Source organism: Centruroides sculpturatus, unplaced genomic scaffold (assembly GCF_000671375.1).
Source record: "Centruroides sculpturatus isolate CEXI.00-Female unplaced genomic scaffold, Cexi_2.0 scaffold929, whole genome shotgun sequence".
NCBI lineage: Eukaryota > Metazoa > Arthropoda > Arachnida > Scorpiones > Buthidae > Centruroides > Centruroides sculpturatus.
The window spans coordinates 100075-120592 of NW_019385117.1; the positions used below are offsets into that span (position 1 = coordinate 100075).

A 20518-nucleotide genomic window follows, 5' to 3' on the forward strand; every position below is an offset into this window, starting at 1 on the left:
TGTGTAGTTATAAATATTATATATTAAATTTTTATAGAAATAAATACTAATTAATAATAGCGGATTTATAATAATAAAAGTTATTTAAATTAGTACAGTGTGTGTTTTTTATTGGTTTTAAATGCGGTACAAATTCTTCAAAATAAAATGTTTACCGCTTCACAAACGAAGAATGAACTTGATGAATAATCATTAATTTTACCAGAATTTTAACAAGGGATGCAAATGAATAGATAACTTTTCGGACTGTTCTTTAGTTTAAAAATGAAACTGCCAATTGGAGCAGAATAATTAATGATATTCATTCTTCTGTAAAAATATAATCTAGCTTTAAAACACTTCGTTAGTTGTCATTATAGATCATTTCAATAATAATTAGATGGCTTTTACATATTTCTTTAAATTCTTTTCGCTATCAAACTTTCGAATTGAACTGATGTGCTTATTCTTTGAAGCGAATGAAAATTTAAGAATTGGAAGTAAAAAAAATCTATATATATATATATATTCAGTAGGTATATTATACGTATAAATCTAAATAAATCCTATTTGCCTATGCATCACTTTTCTACGCAATTAAATCCTATCAAGCCCCACCCACTATTAAAGTACGACATTCATGGTCGTCATGCCAACGTATTCTCCCGGACGGGATACTTTGCGTCCGTTCCCAACCACTGCCGAGTTCTGCGGTGCTGGTCACGTGATCCTGTCACTGCAGCAGCGATAGCTTCTAGGCAAGCGCACAAAGAGCTGTTGGTCAGAGCTGTCCCGAGCAGTGGACAGAGTAGTAGTGTCTGCACTCATCACAAACATGGAACCGTCACCCCCTGTGTCCAAAGACGGGGGAATCGGTCCTCTTCCTGGGTGTTATCTTCTTATCGTCGTAAGTGAACCCCATACGGATGACCATAGAGAGAAAATAATACAGAAAATACGAAAAGGTAATTTCTTATTATATTTCTACGTTTTTGTTAAAGATATTCGGAGACAAAATTTTTTACTTTGGAACTATATCGCTTTGTATGGAACCGATCGAAGATTGCGGCACCAGGGCGTCTCCCTCAGCATAGACTGCAGTTGCAATTCTATCATCACCAACTTACGGAATGCATAAGAAAATTCGTTTTAATAATTATTTTTCTCTTATATTCGATTTCTTAAATTGATATTTACTGAAAATTTTCGATTTAAAACATGAATTTGATTCAGATAAGAGACAAAGCATCAAAAAAAAAAAGGAAAGTAAAAACCAATCTATGAAATGCATAACGAATTTAATTATCTCTAAAANAGTAACACCGAATTTTGTTTCCTAACGCTCTTCGTGCGTTAATGCCGCTTCACTTAAATCTTTATTCAAAATTATGTCAGAAGCAATCTTCGAGTATTTGTGAACTCGAAAAATGCTTAGGGTAGTTGTAGCCGCTAGTCTGTATTGCCAATTCTTCTCAAGCTAAATTGACAAGTCTCTAGCTGTGATTTTTTTTAACGTTTTTCGTCCTGTAAATACTAAGAGAGTCTTTTAAATCAAGCCCATTATGGATTCGGCCAGGCCCACAATGGGATAGGGTTAGACATATTCCGGACGAGCCATCACCGAAAAATTCGTGGATTTTTTTCTCTTGGATCCCCAAAGCGATAAGCTGACACCTTAACTTCTTGGCTATTCGGCTGTCCTCTCCAGCAATGTACATTTAGATATTTTTTATTTATTAAACTTATTTTTAAAAGTATAATTCTATTAAACATATTAGTCAGGCAGTGACTACAATATAGTGAATCACGCTGCGTTACCTGATTCCACTAGTCCATGTTATAAATCGTACTATAGTAAATCCCGTACTAAATGAAGTTGCATTAAACAAAGGCATTCCTTTACTTTTAAAATTCATAAACATGAATCTAAATAAATGCATAGAAAAGGAAAGTAACTTGAGATTTCACAATAATTTATTTTTGATCCAATTATATACAGTTACAATTAAAATCAATATTAATTTTTCATATCCAAGTTTAAAAAATGTTCATATTGAATAATAGTGAAACTGATTGAGGAGATTTCCTTTGATCACTTAAAACAATGATTAAAAAATCGGTCGATTTGCCAAATTATTTGTCAAATATGGATTCGATAACAAAATCGATTAGATAATTATTGATTTAATCGATTTTGTAATTTGTTCGATTCGTGCATTAAATTTTTGTCAATTCATTCAGTAGACCTGAAATAAAATAAAACATAGGCCTTTGTTGTGTAATTAATCATTGAATAAATTTAAATACAGTAACATATAAATTAGTAAATATTAATTTAAAATTATAATTTAGTCTAGTAAAATAAAAAAAAACGTATTTAATTAGTTAAGTTTGTCAAAATGTAAATAACTGGTTTATAAATAAATATAAAATAATACTAATAAATGAAATAGTTGATTGATCATTAATTTTTGTTTCTGTTACTCTCTTGTAACGAACTAAGGTTCATACAATAAAGCAGTGATTGATTGATTGATTGATCACTACAGAGCATTTTTTGAAATTTTCATATTTCAGTTATTATTTCTTTTTAACAAAACTATTATTAAATAGTATACAAAACGCCAACATTTGATGGTATGTTTTAGTACCCATTATATATGTTACGGCTAAACCCCGTGAATCAGATAAAACTAGGATTAAAGCAAGTAATAATCTACCAATTTCGAACTTTATCGGTATAAAGCAGACATGATTCAAAAACGAATGTATGAAGCTGAAACAAAATTTAAAATTTGGGCTTTATCCGCTTCATTTTGGTTAAAATGAACAGAAAATTTCACTTTAACCGGTGAACCTAAGAGCTTTTCAATTCAGATTGGATGGATAAAATAGGAATTTCGTTTTTTAAATCAACTAAAATTTATTATCTCTCTATTGCATAAAAATGAGAAAAATAAAAATAAGCGTTGCCAGTTATTTCATCAAAATATATTATAAACAGCTTTAAAAATTGTATCTTTTAAAGCTAAAAACGTATAGATTTACATTTAAATAAATTGTCCCCAAAAATAAATCTGGCTGGTAAATTGTCAGACTTGGCATGGCAACATTGCTGTTTTCTCACTACCTTAGAAGTAGATAAAAACAAAATGTCCATCTATATTATAATAATGAAACATCTGTATTCAGCTCTACAACAATAGGTATAAGCCACATTATCCGAACAAAGCTCGAATTTTAAATTTTTTCCAGCTTCATCCATCCGTTTTTGAATAATGTCAACGTTATACGGATGAAGTTCGAAATTAATTTGCTTTAACCAAAAGACTGAAAAAGTCAATATTAGCCGGTTAATCCTAGCTTTATCGGATTCACTGACTTTAGCTACAGCATATATAAATTTATTTACTTGAAAACTTGAATATAATAATACCCCGTTTAGTGCGATTAATGCGTTTCACAAAATTATCACACTTGAATATATTTAATAGGAATAATAACAATTCATTTGAAAATATATTTTTTCACTTAATAATACTCTAAATAACATAATAATAGTCCCAAAAATCCAGGAAAGAAAATGAAAACTACAAGAGAAGATGAAATGAAAAGATACTACAAAATCGAAATTTTTATTATTTCATTTTTCAATTAAATTTTAAAATATTAACATTTTTATCAAAACAAAAAAATACTTATCTAATATTTTTTTAACTCTCTTACCCTCCATTTCTAAATGGAAGCTCTTAGTAACACCGAATTTTGTTTCCTAACGCTCTTCGTGCGTTAATGCCGCTTCACTTAAATCTTTATTCAAAATTATGTCAGAAGCAATCTTCGAGTATTTGTGAACTCGAAAAATGCTTAGGGTAGTTGTAGCCGCTAGTCTGTATTGCCAATTCTTCTCAAGCTAAATTGACAAGTCTCTAGCTGTGATTTTTTTTAACGTTTTTCGTCCTGTAAATACTAAGAGAGTCTTTTAAATCAAGCCCATTATGGATTCGGCCAGGCCCACAATGGGATAGGGTTAGACATATTCCGGACGAGCCATCACCGAAAAATTCGTGGATTTTTTTCTCTTGGATCCCCAAAGCGATAAGCTGACACCTTAACTTCTTGGCTATTCGGCTGTCCTCTCCAGCAATGTACATTTAGATATTTTTTATTTATTAAACTTATTTTTAAAAGTATAATTCTATTAAACATATTAGTCAGGCAGTGACTACAATATAGTGAATCACGCTGCGTTACCTGATTCCACTAGTCCATGTTATAAATCGTACTATAGTAAATCCCGTACTAAATGAAGTTGCATTAAACAAAGGCATTCCTTTACTTTTAAAATTCATAAACATGAATCTAAATAAATGCATAGAAAAGGAAAGTAACTTGAGATTTCACAATAATTTATTTTTGATCCAATTATATACAGTTACAATTAAAATCAATATTAATTTTTCATATCCAAGTTTAAAAAATGTTCATATTGAATAATAGTGAAACTGATTGAGGAGATTTCCTTTGATCACTTAAAACAATGATTAAAAAATCGGTCGATTTGCCAAATTATTTGTCAAATATGGATTCGATAACAAAATCGATTAGATAATTATTGATTTAATCGATTTTGTAATTTGTTCGATTCGTGCATTAAATTTTTGTCAATTCATTCAGTAGACCTGAAATAAAATAAAACATAGGCCTTTGTTGTGTTTTTATCAATTTATATCTTAGTTTAGAGTCAAATGAAATAATAAACATAAACATTTTTATATCAGAAATCAATTTTAATATCATTATAATTGATTTTATCTAATATATTAAAAATCAATAAACATTTTTATACTGATAAATAACAAGTATGTTAAAGTTAATATATATAGACTATATTTATAATACAAAAGTAAATTTTCTTCAAAAAATTAAAAATATACATTTATATTTTCCACTTTAACATTATAATAATATAAAATAATAATAATCATTAAATTATACTGTATAATGTATATAATGTATAAATTATTATTAATATTTTAAATTGAATGGTTATTACATTATAATGTTCTATTTTTATACACTCGTGCATTACCTACAGTACATTTTTTATATTATTACAGCATAATAAAATATTTTAAAAGGTCGCTTTTTTAATCAACATTACAATAAATTAAACTTTGATCTTTTAACATAATAACATTTAGATTTAAATATTTTAAAATTTATATTAGTTTAATTCTTTGTTATTTTACATCATTTCATTCCATTCCGTTGTTTGTTACTCCTGAATGAAAACTTCATTATAAGATTTCTCATTAGAGAATTGTACTATTTAAAATTAAAATTTATTATTTCTTTTATTTATTTATTTAGCATTATATTATTTTAAAAATAATTTCATTAAATAAATTAACTTAATTAAGAAATGAAAGTTTTAATTAATCTTTTTAGAAGTTATATAATTGTTGAAGACAGGAAAAAAAATACAGTATAAAGATAAATAAATAAAAAAAGCAAAAAAAAATGTTTACTTTTTAAAATATTTTTAGAAAAGAAATTTTATTTTGTTTTCATTAAAACTTACGAATTATAATAATTGTTTAAGCTATTAAGCTAAACGTTTTAACAGAAAATCAGAACATTATTAAGGATTAGAAAGGCAAAAATAATTAAAATAACGAAAATTTTAAAAAGATAAAGTTATTTTTTATTTATTATTTTAAAATATTATTCGAAATAAATAAATTTATGTACGGATCCGGTACATAACTTTTATATAGGATTTACAATATGTTCTTTATTACTAGTTTCCTAATTCATCCATTAATTACTATATCTACAGGAAAAAATGTTCGTCGAGATGTTTTATGAGTTGATTATTAATTTAAATAATGATTTATAAGAAAGAAATTATACATAAAAATTAATTTTCAAAATTACTATTAAATTAATAACAGTATTTGCCTTCTATACAATTCTTATAAAACTTTAGTTTTTAACTTCTAAGGAAGAATATCGAACAAGATTGAAGCCTTTATCTGTGACTTTATACAACTTAGAGAATTGTTCTATTATCGAACTTAGCACGTAATGGACGTTGCTAATAGCAATGCTATTATGATTTATTATTATTCTTTTATCTGAATTTTAAATATACAGTATTCCCGATTTATATAGAAATTAGGAATTCTTAGTCTTTTTTTGTCCTATGGGCCGCTTTGGCATACATGTGAAGTCTATGGATTACTTCTCAAAATAATGATTTTAAATATATAAAATAAAATACTATACATAAGGTTACAAAGAAAATTAATAATATTGAAATACTGTTATTAAACTATTAGAAATAAATCAAATCTATGATGTAGCAATATGCGAGCAACTAAAATATGAATAAAAGTGTGTGATTTCTATTGGTGAGAAAGTTACAGGTAGCGCTAAAACTATTGTGATTTGTTTACATTGTTAATTAAAGGAATTTAATTAAGTTTATGATTAGTGAATATAAATATGTCAGTTTTCAAATTTAAGATTAACCTTCCCTATAAAATTTCCTCATAATAAAGATGTAGATTTCCTCTTTGAAGTCCGTGGTCCTCTTGAAATAATATTTCAAGGAAAGAGTCCATGAATCCATATACAGTACCCTTCTTCACTTTCCTTAGATCTTAAAAACCGTTACAATAGATTTTCTGGCTGTATTGCTAAACATAACGTCCATTTTTCATCTTGTGATAAATTTCGGAATTAATTTTTATTCATAATTTAGTTGACAGAAACTAAAGTTTTTACCCCAAGTGCCCTCTCTGAATTACCCAATAACACTGCCCCAGAGATAGGACAAAGGTATATTTTTATGTATATTTTAATTAAATAGTATTTTCATTGTATAATTATTTAAAAATTTTATAAAAAAGATAATGATAATGTATTATTAAACTTAGATTTTATTAATTGAATGTTGATTATATTTTAATGACATTTCTGATATGTTGCTTATATTTTGAAATAATTGTTATCATATTTTTAAAAAAAATAACTTTAAGAAATTACAAATATGTGTGCCGGGCTGTGAACAGCTCACGTATTTGTAAAATCTAAGTGACTTGTACAACATGGAATTCATATAAAANATAATGAATAATTATAAAATAATTTATAAGAGTTAATAATAGTAACATAATGTTACTAACATTATATGGATACGAATGGGGCTAGGAATAGCTTTATCAAATTGTAGAATGCCTTCCGGGGATCTAGGAATTATGGAGTGCCCTAGGAAAGAGGGTTCAAAGGTCCACCCCGAAAAATTTTTGAAATATAGTATATTACTAGTAGCCTACTATTAAATAATGTACAGTACAGTTACATTATTTAATAGTACATACTACAATTAAATTATGCACGTATAGAAAGGTACAAAAATATTTGAAATTTAAACGTTAAAAATTATAAATTTATTTAAAAAATATAAATAATTAAATAGAATTTCTTCATTTAGAACAGTTGCTAGTAGTAGCCCAAAACTTTCTAGGAGTAGTTAAGTCACCCCTCGTCTCCCTATAGTTATGGGCCTGGAAGGGGACCCAAATTTAATTAGTCTCAGTCAAAATATTTCTCTCAGAGGCCCTGAATATACATAGAGAAGATTTACGTAGTAACACACATTATAAACTGAATGTATCTGATTTAAATAATAATAATAACCTCATTCCTCCCTGAGAAAAACTAAGAAAACGACCTTGTTTTTTTAAAATGAAATTTAGAGACTGTTTGTTCCGAATGTAAAAATAGATTAGAAACAATAATAATTCAAAGATGATGAAATTTCCTAATTTATTTTCGATACTTTATTCTTAAAATATTTGTACAATATCAGACACAAGAAATTCCACAGTTTAACATGTTTTTCCTCAAAAATATCTATTTTTATCGTATAAAATTTATAATACGAGTTGTAGTTAGCAACTAACAATGGAAAAAATTTGAGTAATTACAAAATATTCTTTTAAAATTAGATTTTTCTACAGTTTAAGTATTTAGGTTCAGTTCATTAAACAAAATATTTTCCCAAGTTTCACATGATGTAATACGTTGATATCTACTAAATTATAATGTAGATATAATCTATGGTATAATTAAATTTTTATCATCAAGGTAATCGATTTACTTATTAGAATAGAGGTTAAGTATATCTCAATAGTTAAGTTAATTACAGCATTATTAAAGGACGTGCTTGATATTAATTCAAACCAAACATATTTTTCTCAATTGAATTCTTATTAAAACTGTATAAATAATGTATTCAATGTTGAAAAATATAATCGCAAAAAGGTCGTATTGAATTAACGAGATAAGCACGCAAAGTTTTCTTTGAAGTTTACTTCATTGATTCTAAGTCATCACATGCATACTAATTTCAAAATATAATATAACAATTTTTAAGAACTATTTAGTCAGTTTTTAGAGTGAATATAAGAACAAATCACAATGCAGAATGTAAAAAACATAACAAAGGAACAATATAGAAGCATTGTTCTTTTATTCTATTGATAAATATTATAATGAAATATTTCAGTTTTAAAAAAATGATAATATTAAATTTTAAAAATCGTAAAAAGCATTTATCTTTTTAATTATTTATTTTCTCTGCAATTATAATTTTCTTTGTGATATAAATGAATGTTTCTCTGTTAAAGATCATTATTAATCGCTGAACGAAAAAGTCTGAAATATTGATTATAATAAAGAATACAAATATAACTCTGAATATATAAAATCAATTGATAAGCTGTAAAAAGTTTTATGAAATTTGCATTTGTTTATTATAACTCAAGTGGAATTCTTGCCAATCTTTTAAAAGGAAGCAGAGAAGAGTTGTAACATTTTAATGTCAGTAACCGTACTCTATATGCAAAGGTCAATTGCATAAAATCATCGTTATCAATGTTACCAACTGAATATGCAAATTTTATTTAGTTACACGCGAGGGTTACAATATACAATCCTATTTAAACATATCGATCGAAAAATACGTAGTTATTTAAATTTTTCATTCAAAGTAACGGTAACCTCAATTACATTTTATATACATTATGCTAAGTAGATGTAATAAAAGTGTATTATTTTTATACATTAAATTACAAAAATAATTAGTAAACATGTCGGACATTGTATACCGGACCCTCTTTGTTCTAAATTATTGGAAAATTAATGATTCGATATTTTAATATATTAACAAATTCAAATTTTACAATCAACGCACGAAAAAAATTATTAATTCAAAGTATTTATTAAATATTTTTTTATTTTTTGTAAAAGCAGCAAACAAACAATTATTTTATAGTGAATAATTTATATAAAACATTTTAAAAACAAATTTTAATTAAAATTTCCATAACATAATAATGTAACAATGTACTGTATATCGTAATAAATTAATGCTACTTACTTAATATTAGCATAGAAATATATTTTTTACAACTGTATATTTATTGATTTCAGAAACACTATAATGTTTTTCAATATATAAGAATATAAAATTCTATTTTAAAAAGTACAAGTTTAATGCTAAGTGTATGAAATAACTAACTCTATCCACTTTATCGAAACAATTGAATACAAACTTTATCGAAAAATACTATTTTAAATACTATTTTTATAATGTACTCTACTTTAATACAAGTTGTAATTCTTGCGTTATTGTCTCAAAGGACATAAAATGAGTAATGAGATCTGACAACTTAGGAACTCCCTTTATCTTATAATCAACATTCAAAATGTTGGAAATTAATTAATTAATTAATTAATCTATATATGATAAAGTAACAGCCTTTTCATAATATAAATAAATAATTTTTTTAAAAACTTTTTCTAGTTTCAACATCTGTCTTTAATGAATTATAAGTGGAAATTTATGCGAAGAATAACTTAATTCAGTAAAATATTAATTTAGTTATAAAACTAGTTAGGCTATTTAATTTTAAACTACACGAGAGTGTGACAAACCTGACCACCTCTTTAACAGTATTAGGTCACGATTTGAATTAGAGATATCCACTCATCGTAATAAGTTTCTAGCTATTAATCTATTAGAAATTTTTCAGTTATTTTATGCCAAACGTTATGAATTTTTTATTTTTAGAATTTTCTGTTCTATCTGAATTTTTTTCAAATCTGTAGAGGCGATTCTGTTAGTTAAAAACTAAAATGTTTCGAATATGGATCATTTGTATACTTCTTTATATAGAATTCGTTTAATTTTATGTACATATATATATATATATTTGAGATACATTCGTTCAATTAGTTATAAAATATTTATTATATATCTAATAACGTATGGTTTATAAATATGTATCATGAATGAATCATCGTTCAACAATAAATTTTTACCATTATGTAAATATATATGAATATTTATAAATTGGATTTTAAAATATATTGCATTTTTGATCCATCTTTTATTTTTCACTTAATCGATATTTGTGTCCAATTAAATTTTTTATAACGAAAATACTGTAAAAATGAAAGCATGCTGTTTGAATATAATATTATTCACTTACTCAGACTCAGCCTCTTAAATTACTATAATATTATTACATCAAATAATTTAATAATTTAATAAACTTTTTAATTATTTTATATTATTCTTAAAAATACTATATGATTTTATGAATACGTATCTTTAATATTATTTTATAACATTTTTACATCCAAACCTCGAATTTAAAACAAAATAATTGAGTATTTTGATTTAATTTAAAGGTTAAATTGTATCTTATTAATTTTAATTGATTAACAAATAAAAATAATAAGATACCAATTTAGCTTATAATTTATGAAACTTTAATCATCATAAATATTTTCGAATGAATTATAATTATAAATTGTTATAACTTATTCGAATATATTTATGATAATTAATTAAAGTATTATAAAGTATATAATAAATATTATATCTTATTATTTTTCTTGTTACTCAATTATTCTGCTTTTAATTCAAAGTTTTGGTTATAAATAAATTATGAAATAANAATAATAAATTTGCTTTAAAAAATCCCGATTACAGTATAAATCTAATTATTTGTGTAATATTTACGTAAAAATTAATTATTTTTTCTATATTATTAATTAAATCTATTTTATTAGAGTTTTATGTTAATCTTTCATTTATTATAACGCTTTTCTGTATAAATTTGTAAGACTGAAAATATGAAATATGAGTCAAACAGCATTAATTAATCTTAATTATAATATATTTATTAAATAGAATAACGAATATATTCTAATTTTTAATCATCGCAATTACATTATTAAACGATAATGTTGGTCCTTAAAAATTATTTTTTAAGTATAGACATTTTTATATTTAAGAGATAAGTGTAAATTCTGGTAGAGGGCGTAGTATATAGTTAAAAATGGCGCCATGCATGATCAGCTAACACGTGAAGTTAGCGGAAACATAAATAAATTAACAAATTAATCTATGAAGTGCCTTTCTAAATATATAAGCCTAAGGATTTTAACAATGTCTTCTGTTCTTCGCCTTGTCCTAACTACTATGAGTCGATTGACAGCGTGTTCTCAGTGAAACCAAAATGGAGTTCATCACGGCTGCCAAGAGATTTAGGTAACAGATTCAACTAGTTTATTGATTTCGGAAAGACTCGGTGATAACCTGAAAAGGGACAATAAAATTGTACGTGTAGATTGAAGGTTCGGCTGATAAGCGGCTATATATTGATACTAGATGTACCGAAATGAAAAACTAGATTACAGATTAACTTTTTACACTTCAAACATGTGAATGAGTTTCAATTATTGCCGATGAGTATATGTCAGGCCCACAATGAGAAGGAGGATGGTAAAGATTGTGTGGATCCGTACGTATCCGGATCACATTACTCAAAATATTTCTGGAGATCAGATCTGTCTTTGAACTCGGTCCCTCAGGTCACGCTTTAGCGGCCTTATTCATTTAGTCATTTTAAATAAAAATAATTTTCTTTGTATTATGTTTTTATAAACTATTATTAGATTTTAAAAAGGTATTTTTAGCAATACAATTGCAATACAGTATTCCCAACAGTTATTTGTATTTTTTAAATTTCCATTTTTATTTTATTACTTTAAATTTCCATTAAGATGTTTACATATTTTTGTTTATAACAAAATTAATTAATTTATGAAAGGTGATGGTTTTATATATATATATTAATATACAGTACAAGTGGTAAGTTTCTGTAATTCTAAATGCCTTTAAAAATGAATTTCTATAATTATGAAAGAAGTAACTGGAATAAATGTTCGTTTTTATAAAATTTTATCTCATCAAATGTATTTTATTTTTATATTTTAGGTCTCTTATCATGGGATATTGAGACTACAGGTTGTGATCTGAAAGGCCTAGAAAACATATGTGATAGTATAAAAGAAGCAGGGGAAATAGATAACGGTAAGAGTTTTGATTATTTTATGTTAATGTTAATTATTTTAACAAAATTAAATGAATAATGAATTTAAAAATAAATAAAATAAAAATACATTATGCTAGATTTATAAATTGTTAGGGAAAATTTATAAGATTTTATATATTGAAGGCAAAAAATAAAAACTTTGTAGCAAAGATATGATTTTCTTTTTATAAAATTTTTAACAATTTTCACAAAAATAAAAAAAATTCTATATAAAAGATGCGTTTTAAACCGTTGAAACTAATATCAAATCAATACAATTAATTTTATTGAAAATAAATTTTAATTGGTAAAATAGTGCAGGCCAAAAACCATTTTGCCGAATAAAACTAAATAGAAAATAATAACATTATCAATTATTATAAAATTGTATCTTGTTTATGATATTGAGTTTTTGAATAATTACTTAAAATGACAAAAATAATAATGGAATATATAGTTTATACTGTATATATTCTATTAAATTGTAATTGCTATTTTCTTTCATTTATAGAACTTTAAAACTTTAAAATTGTTCAAATATTATCAGATATATTTCTTCTTTTGTTTTAGTACATTATTTAATTTCTTATCTTATCTGCATGTTAAATCAAATTATAAAATAAAAAACAAAAAGTTTATTCGTTTTCATAATGATCGGAATTAAAGCGAAAACGAAAAGAGGAAAATCAAAATTGAACTAGTAAAACATACGAGTAATATGATATTAATTTTAATTATTTTGTAATCATTACAAATTACTAAACTGTTGCAGGATAATTCAGGGTTAGATTTTTTTTTTCATTTTAACTGTATTTCGATATAGTTTTGCTTCTTATCTTCTATTATTATGCTAACATAAAAATACATTTAGATTTAATTAATTTGAATGCAAATCTCAAGTGATAAAAATTCGCTTTTTAAAATCAAAAGTATGAATAATTTATATAAATTCCGTTCTAAACTAACAGGAAAATAAATAAAAAATGAAGAAAATTCGTTTTACTTTTCTTATTTTCTCCTAACTGTCTTTTTATCGACATTTCTATTATACGCTTTTGTTCTTTTCTGTTGATACAGGAGATTACAATAGATTGATTCTATTGTGATATTTTATGTTGTTCAGAAGCGTTAAACGATCCTATTGATTATAATGTTTTTTTTAATGCTTTTTCACTAAAACCATTGTTCATCTTGATAAAATTGACAAGTACTTAAAGGAACAAAATGATCTTTTATAACAACTTTTTCGGCTTCTTCAATTCATCGAATCTGTGGAACATGACTTTATTATTAACAAGTACTCAATATTGGACCGGACTCGTGTCATAAAAACAAAACAAACGAATTATATAGAAGAAAATATTATATCAAATCGTTATATAATTGCAAACTCTATAAGAAAATAGTTTAATTTTGAAAATATATAACAGAGACGGTTTTTCTATAGTTTTATCATTTTTATTTTTATTTTTTCATTATTGAACAATAAATTTTCGGGGCATAACAGACAAAATATAATTTTTGTACTTTCTTTGTTGTGTTCTGAAGATCTACTCTTGAATTGCATACATGTTGACATATGAAACTGAGAATTAAAAAGGTGACATTAAATATAAGTTTCATAATACAATATAACATTTAATCTTTTCATGCACGTAATATAGAGGAGAAGGTGGTATTATGGAACACTGCGGGTATTATGGAACCATCTCATTTCGAACTGATAATAAAGGCAAACTGTAGCGGAATGTGGCTGAACTGAACTAGGCAGACATCCATAGCAGGGGAAACCCCGTTTTACTTCAGTTAAACAGTTGTCGGTATTTAATCAGCAAATTTGTTTTTTTCAAAATTCGCAAGTTTTGAATGCTAAGTGAATTTAATTATTTTTAAAATATAAATCGTGTAGTTGTAGGTTCACTGGTGCATGTATTCCGTTCCAGAGACTTAGGGGTACATATTAATCTGTGTGATGTTCACGTTTTTTAAATTTTGGTCTTGACAGACATAAGTTAATTCGAGATGGCGATGCGTGAAATATGGACCCCATTGGTGCTTTTACAGTAATATGGAACTCAACTCCTCCGAACTTTCTATTTGCAAGCAGACATTCCTCCGGTGCAATTTGTGAAAAAGACACTAGGTAGAAAGCCAATTCTTCCGGAGAATATCGAAAAAGATCTGCTGGAATATATATTGTTGACGGAGGTCATGTTTTTCTATTATAAAAGCATTTTTGCGATAAAATACATTGGAGTAAATAATTTGGTAATTATTTAACATTTTTTGTCCTTTCCTATTTGTTTCCTAAAGCATTTTTTGAAAATATACAGTAAGGTTCCATATTACCACCCGATTTTCTCTAAGCCTACTTTCGGACTTTTTGTACAAAAGCTTTCATAAACCATACTTATAATTATACTAGCGAAAAATCCAATTAGGAACATTTAGTTTACTAGTTACCGGTACTTTTCGCACAAAAACTGTAGGTGTAGTTATGATACTTTGTTTACAATTCACTAAAATGTAATTGGGGTTCCATAATACCACCTTCTCCTCTAACATTTAATCGTTTCTAGCAAAACGCGTGATTTATTAAAAAAAGATTTGTTTAAAATTGGCTGTTTATAATCTTATAATGTAATCGAGATGGGTTGATGATGATGATGATGATGATGATAGGTGCAGAGCCCAAACGGTTAGGAGTTGAAAGTTGAAACTTGGTACAGAGTTAAGATACGCTATGAGAATGCATACTAAGAAGGAATTTTTTGAAATTTCCCCGCGGGGGAGAGGGAGAGAGTTAAGGATTACACTGAAGAACTTGGCTTCTACTGTTTTATTTTACATGTGGTTTTTTGCTTAAATCGAACGTATTTTTAGATCCATCTAAAAATTCTCTAATTAGCCTCGGAAGACGGGTGACATAATTCTTGCACCCGGTAAAAACAAGTAAGATCGACTATGTATGATAAACTTTGTAGTTTAAAATTCTATAATATAATACAATAGAAGGGTTAGAAGTACGAAATTAGCTACTAATCTTAATGTTTGTTCTTATTTTTTGCGCGTGCAACGCTGTGCTTACTTATTAATATTTAAATATTATCTTTTTAAAGATAATATTTAAATATTATAATCTTTTAAATAGATGATATACACATAAGCGTAATGTTGAAAAATATGGAAATTTTTAATTTTGTGCTGCAAATTTGATGCATTTTAATTAAAAAATACTTTATTTGTTATGAATTGAGGATGATCAGATATTTGATCGAAAGCCTTTATGTAATTGAAAGTATTGACTTCCTGAACTTCATGATATGTTTTTGTTAATATTATTCAAATTTAATGAAATTATCTTAGTCGGACATGTAGCGATTTATTTTTCTCAGTTTTTCGTAAATCTGTTGCTCCATTAGGCTTTACTCTGTCATTTCCCATATTACATGGACTTTGTTCCTCATCTAATTCATGATAAAGGATTGAATTATACCTACAAGAAAGTAATTGGCACAGAAAACTTTAGAATCCTTTCATATGGTAAAGTATACTATACTTAGTTACATTTCTCATCTTTGACTCTAGCTTAGATATGCTAAACGATGGTTGTCTTCCAAAGTGCAATAATTTATAGGTTATTTAATATAAGCAAGGGTTTCGTATCGATTTATAATTAGCTCCTATTTTTCGTTACGTAGAACATTATTACAACAGATACCCTTACTTGAAACTGAACAATTATTATTAAGCACCGCATTTGCTCATTCTATCAATAAAGTAAGTTTCCTTTAATTCGAGTTTTCACGCTTGGTATCATCACATTTTAAATTTTCCGTCTGCATTACCTTATGTAATAATGAATTTCGGTACCTTAATAAAAAATTAATAATGCAAATAAGATTAAATAAATTTACTATTAATACATTAATAATGCATATATTAACCGTTTATTGAAGCCGTGTTGTTTGTGGGACATTCTCCATATAATGTTTGTCATTTTTTTCATGAATATAAAGAATCATTGTTGGAACGTGAAAAATATGGAATAGTTGTGATTTTCAATACAAAACAATTAATAATTTTAGAAATTGTTTAACTAAACAAAAGTGAATATGTATTAAATATACAATTAATTTGTATATTTAATACATATTCACTTTTGTTTAGTTAAATATACAATTAATTTGTATATTTAATACATATTAAATATGCAAATGTGCTTAAAATTGCAAATGTATGCTAAATAGTTGGTAAGCTTAAATTTCTTTATCATACTTATCAACTGTAAATATATTCTATATTTTTCCTTCCGTAACATTTTTTATGATCTTTTTATCATGATACTTTGAAATAATAAACGTAAAATCATACAAATTACTCGAAATATTTTGAAAATTATTTGATTTATTAACTAATAGCCTAATAACTAATTATTAAACAAGAAAATTTTGCGTTGACTTTCGAGTGGAACTTAGAAAGGTAGTCCCTCTGTCCATTTTCCATCTGGAGACATTGTCTTGAGTCTCTTTCTGTTTACGAGTGAAGGATCTGATTGTCCATAGGTCATTTCACAATTGGGCTAAACAAATGTCAACTTAACTCTGTTTCTGTTCTACGAATAAATATGCAATTATACACAAATATTACTTAAAATACATTCATAATTAAGACTTAATTTATTTATCAATTAAATGATTAAAGAAATGAAACAAAGGTGTATTTTCAACACAAAATTAAAACGTAAAGAAACTTGATATTAAAACCTAACAGTTTTAAACTTGAAAATATTTTCAAATTAGCAATGTTTGTAAATATTTTATGAGTATTAACTATGATAAAAACCATAAAATATAAATCAAAAATGAATATCCAAACGTTTTAATTAAAAAATAATAATAAAATGGAAAATATAAATTCATTCTTCTAATGTAAATAACATAATTCAATTAGTAAACTATCTAGACAAATTATTCCTTTTTATAAATGAAATGTTTGTAAAATGAAATGTATTTTAAATTAAAGTATAATTTTATGTTATTTCTTTTGTAAGACTTTGACAAAATAATAATTATGAAATTAATCTAATTAATCTGTTAATAATAAATATATAATATGTTAAAATATAAAATATATAATATAAACATTGCATAAAATATAAAATTAATGAACATTATTTATATATAAATTTTTAAATTGCTAAGATTTTAATAATAATGGATAAATAACAAATATCTATATAAATTAATACATTTATTATTTCTTTCAGAATTACTTCTACAATACTCAACGGAATTATTAGCTGTAGAAATTCTTGTGCAACCACAAGTTAATACATTAAAACAATGTTTAAAGAATTTATTAGTTGCTGTGACTGGACATAAACATTTAATTCACGCTGGTTATGCCTTTTCTTCAACTGGTTCCTGGATACTACAGGACGGTACATTTTCTTTTGGTGATTTTGTTGATGCCTTTCAAGATGCGGATGTACAAACGGTGCTAATGTGTTATCCAGGATGTTCTGTTCATGTTCATTGTATTTCAGAAGGTGATTGGACAAATTCTCAAATTCAAAAGCAAATATTCAACAAAAATGTAAAAATAATCATCAATCCAAGCGAAAAAGTCTCGGAAGTTCCGGGATCTGAAGCCATTATTGACTGTTTAAAAAGTGTGTTAATTAGTCATCCTTTGGAACAACTAATGAAAACCTCATCCATTGTTGGTAATATTCGTTTCAGTAGACCTACTTTATATGTTTTTCCTGGTGGACAAGGTGATTGTGCTTTGTTTGGCGTAAGTGGATTTAATATGTTATTCGATGGTGGCTATACAAGGAAACCATGTTTTTGGGAATTCATCAGACACTTGGATAGATTAGATGCAATGGTGGTTACAAGATTAAGTGAAAGTAATTTATGTGGAGTTACGACGCTGTTAAAAAGAAAGGTAAATAAAAAAGTTTATCCTCAAATAGGTTATGTATTTTGTAATATTGCTGAATGTAAACAATCATTATCTGATGATTTTTACTCGAGTAAAGACGATTTATTAATTAGTGTAATTACCGAAGGTTATCAATTTCTAAAAAATTTACACCATTTAGATTTAAAACCTCACAGATGCCTTAGAGGTCCAGTAATGGAACCATTGACACTCTATCATAAAGTAGGACATGGGACACTAGAAATGTATGTTTTAAGTCCTTCAAAAGATGGAAAAGAAACAAGAGAATTTTTTCATCAATGGCAAACACTTAAAGAAAAATTTTTTTCTAGTAAAACATCAATCAGGCCTCACGAACTATGTTTTCCTTTATCACATTTCATGTCAATCTGTGCAATAATTATATGGAAGCCAGCTGATCCAGAAGATACGATCACTCGTATAATGTTTCCTGGAAGTGCTCCACAAAACAGGATATTTGAAGGTTTAGATAAATTAAAAGATCTTAAATTATTACAATATAGAACTTGTACAGCTACGTCATTAAAAACAACTATCAGTGAAAAAACCGAATTTGACAAAGCATACTTGAAATCTATAGCAGTAATGAAATCTCCATCGACAATTCCAACAGATCACGCTCCCTTTACATTACCTCAAGACATTAAACATAAACTAATTGGTATGGGTGATGCTAATATTACAGATATCACAACGCTATCACCAAAAAAAGTTCAAAAGATAAAACTTTCAAAGAAAGAAGAAAAATTTAAGACAGAAATAGGAAAAAAACCAATCGAAGACACGGTAATACAAAAAATGCCAACAACAAAAGGTGTAAAAGATCTAAAAAATTTGCAAGCAGTTGAACAACAAAAAATAGAAAAAGTACCAAAAGATATTATACTTATACGTAGTCCAATAAAAAAGACTAAAGAAAAAATCACAACGGTAAAAAGAGTGGCAAAACCATCACCAAAACGAAAACGAATAACAAGTGTCAAAGAACTTTCGCTAACAAGAAAAATTAAACCAAAAGATAAATTAACAATTAAACAATATGAAACGCCTAAGAAATATGTAAGAGAAAAAGAAAAGATAATAAAAAAGTTAAAGCACCCAACAACAAAAACACTAGAACAAAGAGCACTTAAAAGAAAACTAGAAATGACAGCTAAAATGAGAAAACTTGCAACACAAAAAAAAGAAAAATTGAAAATTACATCAAAACCAGAAAAAGATTTAAAGACAGAAGAAAAAGGTGAAAAAATTATAGAAAAACAAAAAGAACAAATAATTACTGAGGAACAACAGGTAGCAGAGAAACAAATTTCGGAAATAGAAGAAAAAAAGGATGAAACAAAAACAATTGAGACAGAACCAATAAAAAAATCAGAGAAAACGAAGGTAAAAATAATAAAACGTAAGAAACCCTTGACACAACTAAAACAAAAGAAAGATATCACATTAATTACAAAACCAATTGAAACAACTGAGAAGCAAAAAGTAACTAAACCAAAAAAAACAACTATACCACCAGCAAAACCAACAGAAATCACAAAACGCAAAGAAACAAAAAAGATACCAATAACACCAGAAAAAAAGAAGAAAATACAACCACCAATGAAAAAAGAAATAAAAGAAATTACAGAAAAGGCAGATATCGAAGTATTAAAACCTAAAAAAATGATAACACCAACATCACCAAAAAAACAAAAACTACCACAAAAAGATAAACAGAAAAAACTTGTCACAAAAAAGAAAAAAATCATAGAAACAGAAAAACAAAGGAAAATAAAACCTACAATTCCAGAAAAACAAAAAAAAATAGAAGCAGTACCAAAACCAATAAGACCAATCAAAAAACATTTAGAAATCAAAACAGAAGAACAAAAACGTGCAGAAAAAGAAATTCCAGATACCAAAGAACAACCTCCATCTCCAAAAGTTGTGACTAAGATTATCACTAAAGAAGAGATCGAAGAAATCGAAGCCAAACCTGCAGTGGAGAAAGTAGTTTCTCCGAAAGAAGAGATCGCAGAAAAACCAGAAATATCACCTAAAGAAGAAATCAAAAAAGAAATACCCGAAGAAATCGAAGTTCCCGAAGCCGTGCCACCCAAAGAGGAAGT

At 26.3% G+C, this 20518-nt stretch overlaps 1 protein-coding gene across 2 annotated transcripts in view; it reads left to right on the forward strand.

The window, feature by feature from the left end:
* Nucleotides 1-771: 771 nt before the first annotated feature.
* The window catches only part of LOC111635003 (microtubule-associated protein futsch-like), a 29239-nt gene continuing 9492 nt past the window's right edge, over nucleotides 772-20518 (forward strand). Inside the window, exons 1-3 of one of the 2 annotated variants that reach the window (XM_023379845.1) lie at nucleotides 772-944; nucleotides 12341-12436; nucleotides 17707-20334. In XM_023379845.1, the coding sequence (XP_023235613.1) occupies nucleotides 815-944; nucleotides 12341-12436; nucleotides 17707-20334 (2854 nt within the window). In that variant the 5' untranslated portion in view covers nucleotides 772-814. Of the gene's footprint in view, nucleotides 945-12340; nucleotides 12437-17706; nucleotides 20499-20518 lie in introns of both variants that reach the window. The other variant, XM_023379846.1, reaches the window with a different exon arrangement.